Source organism: Pogoniulus pusillus, chromosome 10 (assembly GCF_015220805.1).
Source record: "Pogoniulus pusillus isolate bPogPus1 chromosome 10, bPogPus1.pri, whole genome shotgun sequence".
Lineage (NCBI taxonomy): Eukaryota > Metazoa > Chordata > Aves > Piciformes > Lybiidae > Pogoniulus > Pogoniulus pusillus.
Window position 1 is genome coordinate 10,725,244 of NC_087273.1, and position 12,404 is coordinate 10,737,647.

At 42.7% G+C, this 12,404-nt stretch overlaps 1 protein-coding gene across 5 annotated transcripts in view; it reads left to right on the forward strand.

Moving 5' to 3' along the window:
- Nucleotides 1-12,404, forward strand: part of LOC135178711 (bifunctional heparan sulfate N-deacetylase/N-sulfotransferase 3) — a 382,468-nt gene that overhangs the window by 350,896 nt on the left and 19,168 nt on the right. For all 5 annotated transcript variants that reach the window (XM_064149865.1, XM_064149862.1, XM_064149864.1 and 2 more), the window contains one exon: nt 1,363-1,491. In XM_064149865.1, coding sequence (XP_064005935.1) covers nt 1,363-1,491 — 129 coding nt within the window. The remainder of the gene's footprint in view (nt 1-1,362; nt 1,492-12,404) is intronic.

Here is a 12,404-nt window from a genome sequence, read left to right on the forward strand (position 1 = left end):
AGATGAACACCAATACTCAGCTATTGGTTTTCTGTAAAAAGTACATTAAATACTCTCCACTGAAGTATTTTCTGAAGTTGATAGAAAGCATTTTGGTATTCTTCTGGAAAACCTAACTGCCTTTGTTAATTCCCATTTTAAAAGGCTTTTTTTGCACATTTGGGGTTTTTTTAATTCTTCTCTTTGGTGCTGCTTTTTATTACGACTGCTCTTACAAAACTGGAGCATATGAATGAGGAGCAAATCTGCCTTATAACGTGAGCATTAGCAGCAAAATTCACTGTGTGTGAACGTAGAATTAATATTGGTGGTGATGCCTAAACCAAAACTAAAAGAATTACCAGACTGCAGATATGTGAGTTTAGGACCAGATGTTACAGGGAAAATCAGTTTGAGGAGGTTGCTGAATTGGAACTCAAGGCTTGAGATCCATCTTCTGTTTTAAACAAAAGGTGATGAATTTTTGGACATTACTCACTCATGATACTGTTTCTTTCAGGAAGCACTAATTGTTGATCTGCCAGTGTATTCACAGAGTCGTAGACTGGTTTAGGTTGCAAGGGACCTTAAAGATCATCTAGTTTTAACCAGACTGCCATGGGCAGGGACACTTTTCATTAGACCAGGCTGCTCAAGGCCTCATCCAACCTGACCTTGAACACCTCCAGGAAGGCAACAGCCACAACCTCCCTGGTCATAGTGTTCCAGTGTCTGACCACCCTCATTGTAAGGAATTTCTTCCTAACATCCACTCTAAGTCTCCCCTCCTCAGGCTTCAATCCTTTTCCTTTCATCCTATCACTATACACCCTTGTAAAAAGTCCGCTCCCATCTTTCTTGTAGCCCCCTTCAGGTACTGGCAGGCTGCTTCCAGGAGCCTTCTCTTCTCCAGGCTGAACAGTCTCAAGTCTCTCAGTTCCTTGTCCCTCTGGAACTGGATGCAGTGCTTCAGGTGAGGTCTCACGAGAGCAGACTCAGGAGACAGAATCCCCTCCTTCATCCTGCTGGTCACTCTTCCTTTGATGCTGTTCAGCACAGAGCTGCCTTCTGGGCTGCCAGCAACCACTGCTGGCTCATGTTGAGTTTTTCATCAACTGACACCCCCAAGTCCTTCCACTTGCAACTGCTCTCGAGCTTGTGTGCTTGGGATTGCCCTGACCCAGGTGTAGGACCTTGCACTGATTGATTCAACTAGATAGTCACTGAGGAAAGTTGTGATGCCAGATCTCCCCAGCAGGTATCACAAAAGAACATGATCAGTTATGTGTTACTTATTTGGCATCTGTTACCTGGTTAAAAGTGTAAACATCCTTATTGTGTGAATTCTTCTTGAAACTGTCTTTTTCTTTTTAATAAACCCAGGTGCTTCCTAGGCAAACTTGTGGCTTATTCACCCACACAATTTTCTATAAAGAATATCCTGGAGGCCCAAAGGAACTAGACAAAAGTATTCAAGGAGGAGAGTTGTTCTTCACAGTGGTTCTCAATCCAGTAAGTACAGTGTCCTTTTGAAATGGTTTTGAACCGTTAGTTGATGGAGAAGTTACTGAACGCTTCAACAATAATCACCTGGGCTTTCTAAACTGTGATAATTAGTCACTCTAATTCTCTAAAGCTCTTCTGCTTTTTCACTAAATTAATTTTATGATCAAATATTACAGCAGTTCTGTTAGGTGTATAAAGATAATTACGCTTTTGACAACTGTTTTGTTGGTAATGCAGTAGTAGCAACCTTTCTTCTGCTGCTATTTTGCACTGTTGTGGAGGGGCTTGAGTCTGTGTTTGGAGTGAGATGTGAGACTGATTTGAAGGTTATTAAATAATGTATTAACATATACAAAGAGAATTTCCCCCAAACTTATGTACAGCTAACCCACACAAATTCTTTGTATATGGTTGGTGAAACTATTTTACAGAATGTCTATTTACAGCTGAATTAAGCAACTTGGTAGAGGCTTTAGAAATGTTCTGGTCAGAGTAGCCTTGTGGCATAAAGTGCCACTGGTAAAATGAATAAAACTCCTTAGCAACTGATATTTTAATTTGGTTGATTGGAGAAAAGGAAATAGAAGTGCAAACAAAGACAACCAGGATGGAGGAAAGAGGGTAGACAATGTTTAAGTAGGGCACATTTCTTTATAAAAATTACTCAGTCCTTGAGAAATAAACATTTCTTACTAAAAAAGGATCAAAATGAAATCTAATTTAATTATAGCTAGTGCTCTTAGTGATCCAAAAGGTTATACTTACATTTATCTGCTCCACTTAAAGAGACTAACCAGGTTATGTTTTTACCCAACTCCTCCTTTACCAATCTCTTTTTTGATGGACTTTCTTTTGTGGTGTTCATTGCTTCTCTTTTCTGCAGCACTTGCTTCTGGAACTGTTTGCTTGAGAAACATGTTCCATTACTGCAGAGAACAAACCATGTTTTAAAATGTGTTTGTTAGGATATTTTCACCTGCTAGAGGCAACATATAAATAAACCAGGATGTTATATTGAAGACTGGGATGAGATTTAATAAGGCTAAGTGCAGGGTTCTATGCTTTGGCCACAACAACCACAAGCACTGCTACAGGCTGGGGACAGAGTGGATGGAGAGCAGCCAAGCAGAAAGGGACCTGGGGGTACTGGTGGATGGTAGCTGGACATGAGGCAGCAGTGCGCCCAAGTGGCCAAGAGAGCCAATGGCATCCTGGCCTGCAACAGGAACAGTGTGGCCAGCAGGACAAGGGAGGTTATTCTTCCCCTGTGCTCAGCACTGGTTAGGCCACACCTTGAGTGCTGTGTCCAGTTCTGGGCTCCTCAATTCAAGAGAGATGTTGAGATACTGGAACATATCCAGAGAAGGGCAACAAAGCTGGTGAGGGGCCTGGAACACAAACCCTATGAGGAGAGGCTGAGGGTGTTTATCCTGGAGAAGAGGAGGCTCAGGGCAGACCTCGTGGCTGTCTACAACTACTTGAAGGGAGGCTGTAGCCAGGTGGGGGTTGGCCTCTTCTCCCAGACAACCAGCAATAGAAGAAAGGGACACAGTCTCAAGTTGTGCCAGGGGAGGTCTAGGCTGGATGTTAGGAGGAAGTTGTTGGCAGAGACAGTGATTGGCATTGGAATGGGCTGCCCAGGGAGGTGGTGGAGTTGCTGCCCCTGGAGGTGTTGAAGAAAAGCCTGGATGAGGCGATTGGTACCATAGTATAGTTGACTGGCCAGGGCTGGGTGCTAGGTTGGACTGGATGATCTTGGAGGTCTCTTCCAACCTGGTTGATTCTATGATTCTATTCTATGATTCTATGAACTTAATCAAGAGAGTTCAAATACTCACTAATTGGAAGTCTCAGTATCTGTGGTCCCCAAAATATATATTGCAAAAGCCACGTGGTTGATCTCACGTGGAGCTGATAGTTCAATTCCAATTGGGGTGCTCTGTCCGAGAAGATTCCACAGACACAATGGGGCTGATGCCACGGGCTGGAGCAGCGGCTGGCCGGGAACGCCTCATTCCATCATCCACTGGATCGGTGCAGAGGGCTGCAAAGGATCAGGTAAAGTGAGCAAAGGTAGTGGCCCCAGGCAGCAGGCAGGCTGGGAGAGGTGAGCGGAGAGAGCAGCAAGAGCACCTTGTCTACCTGGATTACCCTGATGATCAGATGTGGGCCGAGATTGATGGTCTGTTGGCCACAATATTGTCCAATAGGCTTCTGCAGTCAGCCAAAACACACCAAATTAGGAAGGGTCCACAGGTCTAGTACCCCCTGGGGATACCATGGGTGGGGCACACGCTAAGCGTGTGGGCTTATGCAACCTCTTTACATCCCCATTATATAACCAGGGCAGGCCTATTGTGCCCCTTTTGTCCGTTTAATGTGTTTACCTCTGGTTTGGGCAGGAAAACATGTCCAGGCAAGGCAAGGCATATGTAAGCCTATTTGGGCCTATGTGGCCCTCCACTACATGCACAAAATAAAAATCTTGGCATGTAATTTTTAAAAGAACTCAAGCATTAAGAACTGAAATTACTATGGGGTGAGCAAATCAGGTGAAGTCTGTTTTTCTGCTCTGCTAAAACTATAATCAGAACTGTTGGAAAACCTCACTGGTTTCATAGTCATAGAATCAAGGTTGGAAGAGACCTCCAAGATCATCCACGCCAACCTAGCACCCAGCCCTATCCAGTCAACTAGACCATGGCACTATGTCCAGGCTTGTCTTGAACACCTCCAGGGACGGTGACTCCACCACCTCCCTGGGCAGCCCATTCCAATGGCAAATCACTCTCTCTGGCAACAACTTCCTCCTAACATCCAGCCTATACCTCCCCTGGCACAACTTGAGACAACTTGAGACTGTGTCCCTTTGTTCTGTTGCTGGTTGCCTGGGAGAAGAGACCACCCCCCACCTGGCTACAGCCTCCCTTCCTGTTTGAGAAAGTTCTGAGTGCAAGGATGCCTTGCTTGCACCTGTTTTGAGACTTCTTCATAATAGCTTCAAAGATAAGAGCCAAGAAGAGTAGCCATGTGGTTAACAGATCTCCTTAACCTTTCATTTGTTTCTAATGGAATAATAAACAATAAATGAAGCTGCGAAACTGGAGAGTACTGACAAAACAGCATAGTACTTCAGAATGACATGGCTTTAGCTCAGATCCATCAAAACTGACCTTTCAGACAATTTTGGGTGCAAGAGAAGTCTAGAAATAAAATTCACCTGGTTTAGGCCGATGTGATTACTAAGATTCATTTTTCACAACACCAAAGGGAGCAAAAGCTATTTCCATCCAAATCCTTTGGAATAATAGCCTAAATAATTTTGTCTTTTTGTATATTACAATCAGGTGTTTGAATTCTGCATTGCAATGCAGACTGCATAGGTCTGAGAAATGCAATATCCCCAATACAGAGTGAAAGAATGGAAGTTAAATGCACTGTTTTCTAAATACAACTGTAAATTGTTGTCAGAGAGTGATTGGACACTGGAATGGGCTGCCCGGGGAGGTGGTGGAGTTGCCATCCCTGGAGCTGTTCAAGGCAGGATTGGATGTGGCACTTGGTGCCATGGTCTAGCCTTGAGCTCTGTGGTAAAGGGTTGGACTTGATGACCTATGAGGTCTCTTCCAACCTTGGTGATACTGTGTGATACTGTGAAATTAGTACCAGGACAAAATTTGCCTAGCACAAATTGTTACAATCCCTTCAGGGAGTGCCTTTGAGAAGATTATGAGTCTGGTTTTAAATATCTGTTTACAAACAGTTTCTAGAGTTCTGAGTATTAGCCTGGCTTGTCCTCAATTTAAAGATTAGGGTTTGCATCTTTGTGATCTTAAAGTATTACATGTATTTATACCATAATTTGCAATTCAGAGTTGGGCAAAAATTAGGCATTAAAATGAAAACTAAATAGCTTCAGGAATTTGTCTGATTATGAAATGGCATTCAGGGGTTTGTTTTTGTTTAAGTAAAACCATGGGATTGCTGGGATTTCCTAACTTTCAGAGGATGCAAAAATTGATCTAAAACCATGAAGAAGAAACATTACCTAGGAATCATGACAGTGGCAGCTAAATAATACTCTCAACAATGAGTGCATAAATATACATTTCCAGAAATGGAAAATCATAGAATCAACCAGGTTGGAAGAGACCTCCAAGATCGTCCAGTCCAACCTATCCCCCAGCCCTATCCAGTCAACTAGACCATGGCAGTAAGTGCTTCATTCAGGCTTTTCTTGAAGGTGGCTGTAAAGTAAAAGGTGGCTGTAAATTAAATGTAAATCTTAACAAAAGCCTTCACTTCATTTCCTGGTTTAATTTGGGTAACTGATCTTAAGCGAATGTGGCATCCAAGCTGTACATTACTAGGCTGAAGCTAAAAGCTGAGTACTCTACACTGAAATAAATGTCCCTAAGAGTAAAGCCCTAGATTTCTTTGTGGTTTGACTGGGTAGCTACTCACAAGAGAGGCTCTGCTTCCTTATAGAATTCTGGAACAACCACAGTCTGCAGAGTAAACCACAAAACACCTGAGCACCATATATTGTGCATCTGTAAGCCTTTGACATGAGAACCAGCATTACTGCCCTGTTCCCAGGGCATTCAGAGGTCCTGCAGGTAAGAACACCATCAGGAAATCCTGCTCTGCAAACAGCCTCTGCTACTACTGTGTTATATGAGAACTAAGAGTGGGTTTGTTGGAGTAGCTAATCTTGTGGCTGGCAAGCTGTATTTGTGTGGTACATTTTTAACTCCCCACACTGCTGGTTTGGTTGTGATCTGATGCTGGCAGTAAAGTGGTCATGATGGCCATACCAATCGTGTTCCTATAGCACCTAGAATGCTAAAGTGTCACCAAGCTGAAAAAGAGCCCAAGCAGCCATGCTAGCTACTCTTCCATTGCGTGTGGCTGTCTTCTTTGAAAGGTCATGCTGACTTCAGCAGCCCTTAGGCAAGGCTGTACTGTATCAGGATCTTGCACAAAATGTTTTACAGGAAAAGGTCCAAAAAAAAAAAGAAGCCCTCAGCAGCCCTGTATCATTAATGTACTGGTATTATTTTCCCCACATTAACAGTTAGAGGGAGGTTGTGGCACTAATTTAGCCTGGGAATCATGTAGCAAACCCATATGGATGGTAGAAGTCTGTAGCAATGAGTGTCTTAGACAGTCAGACATCTCTGCTTTATTACTCACATTGTTACTTTTTTTCCCCTAGCACTACCCTGACTTTAAAACTTTATAGCAAGTATTTTTTTGCTGATGAACTTGTTAAAGTCTTCAATGACTGCAGATTCATCTCTCTCTGCAATTTTAGCAAAGTTCTTGCATTAATAAAAGAGCTTTCTGCTAAGTGTCTCAGAATGCAATCGTACCAGTCTCATAAATAGCCTTGTAAATGGTGAAGGAAGTGAGCAATTAGAGCTTGAGCTATAGCTAATGATGAGGTAGGTATAAAGACTGCCATCAATTGCATCATTTCTTCTCAGGTTTGCCACTAAATCTTTATCAATACTGACAATACTATGAATACTTTTGGACCACTCTGAAAATAGTAAGACCTAAAGAACCATGCCAAACTAAGCCTAGCTGATCTGAACATACTTCTATAAAAACAATCTGAATATTTCTTTCTGTCTTCCACTGTGTATTTTCCCTCATCTGCAGCCAGGAACATAGGCACCTGCTGCTTCTTTGTGATGTCCATCCTAGTTACAGGCCTGTGCCATGGTCATTGTTTGTGTAGGAAAGCGATGTGGAACATGAACAATAAAATAAGTCAAATAAGAACTGAGACCACAACAGGTCAGAGATCTGTTACAAGTGAGCTTCTTTTGGTTTACACATGTGCTGCAATTAGTGTAAATACCAAAACTTGATTACCAGAGGAAATAAGGCTATCTATTGCAGAATTACTTGATTCAGAACAGAACTGTTCAGTCATTAACAGGAACTTAACAAATCTGGCTTGGCATATGCCATACTTACTGACCATGATACATAAACAGAAAAGCTTCATCCTTCATCTCTCTAGGAAGAGTAAAAATCGTGACTGGAACAGGATTCTGCTAAGGATAGCACTACACATTGCAGCATTTTCTCTAATGATGTGCATGTTCTCCCATGAGAGCAGCTATTAGAGATGAGCTATTAGAGCAACTATTGTCAGATGAACGCTTGAAATTCACTCACCTTTCCCATGAGGCTGGGGGGGCTACAGAGTAGGAGGTAGACATGTTGAATAGCTCTGTTCTTGAGGCTGCATGGCCATGGTTTCCTTGCTTACACTGTGCTGCACAGACAACAGGAGATGAGGTCACTGTTCTACGAAATAACTTGGTTATCATTAAGCCAATTGACAAAGGGGTTACTGTGAGTGAACAGCTCATTATAGCCCAGTTTCAGAAGAGAAGGATTCTTTTCTGAGTTTGTGTATTTGGCTTCTGTGGTATGTTCACAAATCAAAAATCTGTGAATCTCAACATTTTGAATCAGTAAGATTTCTCCCATTCCCATCTCATAGAATCATAGAATCAACCAGGTTGGAAGAGACTTCCAAGATCATCCAGTCCAACCTAGCACCCAGCCCTAGCCAGTCAACTAGACCATGGCACTAAGTGACTCATGCAGGCTTTTCTTGAACACCTCCAGGGACGGTGCCTCCACCACCTCCCTGGGCAGCCCATTCCAATGCCAATCACTCTCTGTGAAGAACTTCCTCCTAACATCCAGCCTATACCTACCCTGGCACAACTTGAGACTGTGTCCCCTTGTTCTATTGCTGGTTGTCTGGGAGAAGAGGCCACCCCCCACCTGGCTACAATGTCCCTTCAGGTAGCTGTAGACAGTAATAAGATCACCCCTGAGCCTCCTCTTCTCCAGGCTAAACACCCCCAGCTCCCTCAGCCTCTCCTCATAGGGTTTGTGTTCCAGGCCTTTCACCAGCTTCATCACCCTTCTCTGGACATGTTCCAGCACCTCAACATCTCTCTCGAATTGAGGGGCCCAGAACTGGACACAGCACTCAAGGTGTGGCCTGGCCAGTGCTGAGCACAGGGGAGGAATAACCTCCCTTGTCCTGCTGGCCACACTGTTCCTGATGCAGGCCAGGATGCCATTGGCTCTCTTGGCCACCTGGGCACACTGCTGGCTCATCTTCAGCTACTATCTACCAGTACCCCCAGGTCCCTTTCCTCCTGGCTGCTCTCCAGCCACTCAGTCCCCAGCCTGTAGCGCTGCTTGGGGTTGTTGTGGCCAAAGTGCAGAATCCTGCACTTGGCCTTGTTAAATCATTATCATTCCTATTAGTGAGATAATACATAGATGTATATCCATGTTCCTTATTCGAGGAATTGACCTTCTCTGGAAGGGTTTAAAAGAATGCAGAGAGTTGTATAATGAAATGGAAATGCATGGCACAGAATATTCTGCAGACTCAATCTTGTGTCCAAAACTGGAAGCAGTGGACTGAAGAGGACTATGAAGGACTGAGAAAGACTCCAGTTTGAAGATAAATCATACCTGGTTATATTTGAAATGACTATGAAAATGTGTGAAAAATTAGACAGTGAATTCCTGTTACCCATCTTGCAACAGATGACCAAAACCAGTTAAATGGGGACTTTCATACTGTACCAGGACCTTCCTCCACGGTAGTGGTTTTGACATCAAGAACTTACCAAAATTGGAAATACAGAATTAAATTTGAATATGAATTTCATATAAAGTTCTGTGCTTTATGTTAACCTTAAGAATAAAGAAGACTTTCATAGAGGACTGATTTTTACACATCTCCCAGCCGTAGAGTATCTTAGTACTTTCCTCACACATATCTCTGATGCCATCTGCTTCTGTAAACAGCTTTTTGCACTAGACAAACAGGCCAAACTCAGAACAGAACCACAAGTTTTAATTTTTGGTGGTGTTTTGTTGTTGTTGTTGCTGTTCTTTGGAGGGGGTGGGGTGGAAAATTTCACTGTTTGTCCAATTGCAAAGTTTCAATAATGAAATGCATGAGGCAGATCTCATCTGCCCTTCAGCAGTTCTTTTAGGTTTTGTTCTTGAAGTTTCTTCCAATTTGTTCATCTGTTTGGATTAGTTTTCAGATTATAATGTGAAAGGTGTGTTTTGATTCTAAAATCCAAGTAATCTAGTAAATCAAATTCCAGATTTTTCTTAAGACTGTACCTTTGATGTGAGACATAGCCTGAGACAATACTGTATGCTTCTTGTTTTTCACGAGCATCACTAAAAGTTAGGGTGCCTCAGTTTAATGTTGTAGAACACGTAATCCAGTCCTAAAATATCCTTTGAACTCTGAAGATACAACTCAAGAGCTTTGCTATCCTACAAGATGAATGCTTAAGGGAAATCGTTGTTGTTCAGGAAAATCTTCTATACCTTCTCTGCCCCCAGGAAAAAACAAACAGAACAGAATACAGTAATTGCATTACGTGCACTTGCTTAGAAAGTGCTGCATGGCTGCAGACATAAAGAAAAGGGAAAATGCCCTGTGGAGAGGAGTTTGGTGAAAGCCTTCAAATGGTTGACAGCCCAATAATGGAACTAATGTGTAGCCAGCTGTGTGTTCTCCATATGGATACAGCAGTGCTGATCAAGAGGGAAGGCTGTTAAAGACTCAGACCCTGCGTCTGATTGATCTCAAATAATTGTAATCTTTGTCTGCATTCAGTTCTAAGTATTATTTTCTTCTAATTTTTACCTCTCCCAAGCTGCAGTGAGTAGGGCTGTTATTAAGCTAATTTACTTGCTGCAAGGGAGAAATTACCTCCTTTAGCGCTGAAAATGAGAGGATTTATATGAGCATCAGCAGAACCTGCTGTAACTTAAGGTGACCCTGAACTGGGATGAATACTCAGGCTTTGGAACTACAGAGGAAAATACAAAAAGCAAAGGCTTTCAAGTTCAAATATTTTTCTGCTTTTCCTGCTTTGCACAACCTCATATTTAATCGTGCCAAGTGTGAGAAGATGTATTGAGACAGGCACTGATATGCAGGTACCTCCCTGAGCTCAGATGTCTGCAGGTTATTGTCAGCATCCCATGGTAGCACCTTTGGAAGCATAGCCTGACCTCTCCAGTGGGCTTGGTCCACTACATGGGTGAGTGAGAAATGCAACAGTTCCATTCCTTCCTTGTGCTCTCATGCCCATTTTAGGAACTCCTAAATGAACAGGCAGCATGGAAAGCCTGTGGAGCAGATAGGGTTATGTGTCTCATTAGAGATGATTTCTTGTAACAACGTGCACTGAAATTGTGGGCAATATGAAAACTTCTCCTATCAGTGATCCTTTGGAGTTCTTGGATGGGAAGCCTTGCTTTTTAGTAAAACCAGGCATTTGGACAGTACAGGTGACTGGGAAAGTGAGTCACAGGGTAATGAGGAATTTACAGAGAAAGGGGAAAAACCATTGTGCTGAAAATAAACTCAGATTTCCTGCCTGTCAGGTTAGTAATTCAAACCCACACCAAATATCTAATTTTTAATTGTTTTTTTTTTAATCTTGGCTTGTTCCATTATATTCATAGTGGCATTGCTGCTATGTAGGTCCAGTTCAACTGGTCAGCTTGCTGTCCTTGCAAATGAGCAGGCCTGTGACAGCTGTGAATCATAGAATCAACCAGGTTGGAAGAGACCTCCAAGATCATCCAGCCTAAACCAGCAGGACAGCCTCAGAACAAAAAAGGGAGTTCCAAGCTGGAATCTCTCTGTGGTGGAGCTGAACACATCTTTTCTGGTAGCGTGCAGATCTACAAAGAATACCTTGCAACTGTTACAAATATGTATTCAAGCAGAAAGTGCAACCTCATTCATTATTCTCTCACTTTGTTAGTCTAATAGAGCAAAGCCAGCTGTTACTGAGTCTCTGAATACCTGAAACAAAACTCTTCTGAGTAACACAGAGACAGTATCAGAACTGCAAACAGAGTGTGCACAACGCCAAATTAATTGGAATATAGGTGTTCTGAGAGCTAGACCCACTCCCGTGGCCTGTAAACATTTGTTCAGTAAGGAAAATACCAGTGATACACTAAACTGGTAACACATCTGCTTCTGGCAGGGATCACGTAATTAATTGTAAAGTGTTGTGCTTAACTTCATTGAGTTGGGAGGCCCCAGCGCTGCCTTTGAATGTCATCACACAGATTGGAGGCTGACAGTGCTTGTGACAAAAGTACCTCGAGAGCTGGTTTAATAGTATCCAATTATTCAAGTGGGATTGCCTGCAGTGGACTTATATATGGCAAAAAAAAAAAAGGTGTGCTTAGTCTGTAAGAAATGGTTATTGCCATTCTTACAGCACATCTGCTAGTTCCACATTTAAAATGCTGGAAGAATGACAGATCTGTTTAACATCAGTGTCACTGCAAGTCTCAGTCTTCCCTTCCCTGATGCCAAAGAGGATACAGCTAATCTCTGAAAAGGGAGTCTTCTCTCTGCTCTTGCCTTACAGTCCAATCCTGACAGCTCAGTGCAGGGGTCTCCAAAATGGGGTATCTCCACTCCTTAGGGTGATCCATTTGGCTGTGGGAAGAAAATATCTGAACTTCAATATTGGAAGTATATTTTATAAATAAATATACATGCATTGAGGGTACATGCTCAGAAAAGCTTTACCAATAAGTTAGTGTGATCAATAAGGTTTGGAGGCGCTGGCTCAGTGGTCTACTGTTCTACAGACTTTTTGTTGTTGTTCTGTGCTTCATCTCTTTCACTCTGCTGTAGACACAACTGCTTCCTTTCTTTCATGCTTTGTTATTGCAACTGAAACCAAATTGAAAACTCACAGTCTCATGGAATGTTTTGAGTTGGAAGGGACCTTCAAAGGTCACTTAGTCCAATCCCTGTGCAAAGAGCAGGGACATCTGCAACTAGATCAGATTGCTCAGAGCCCCAA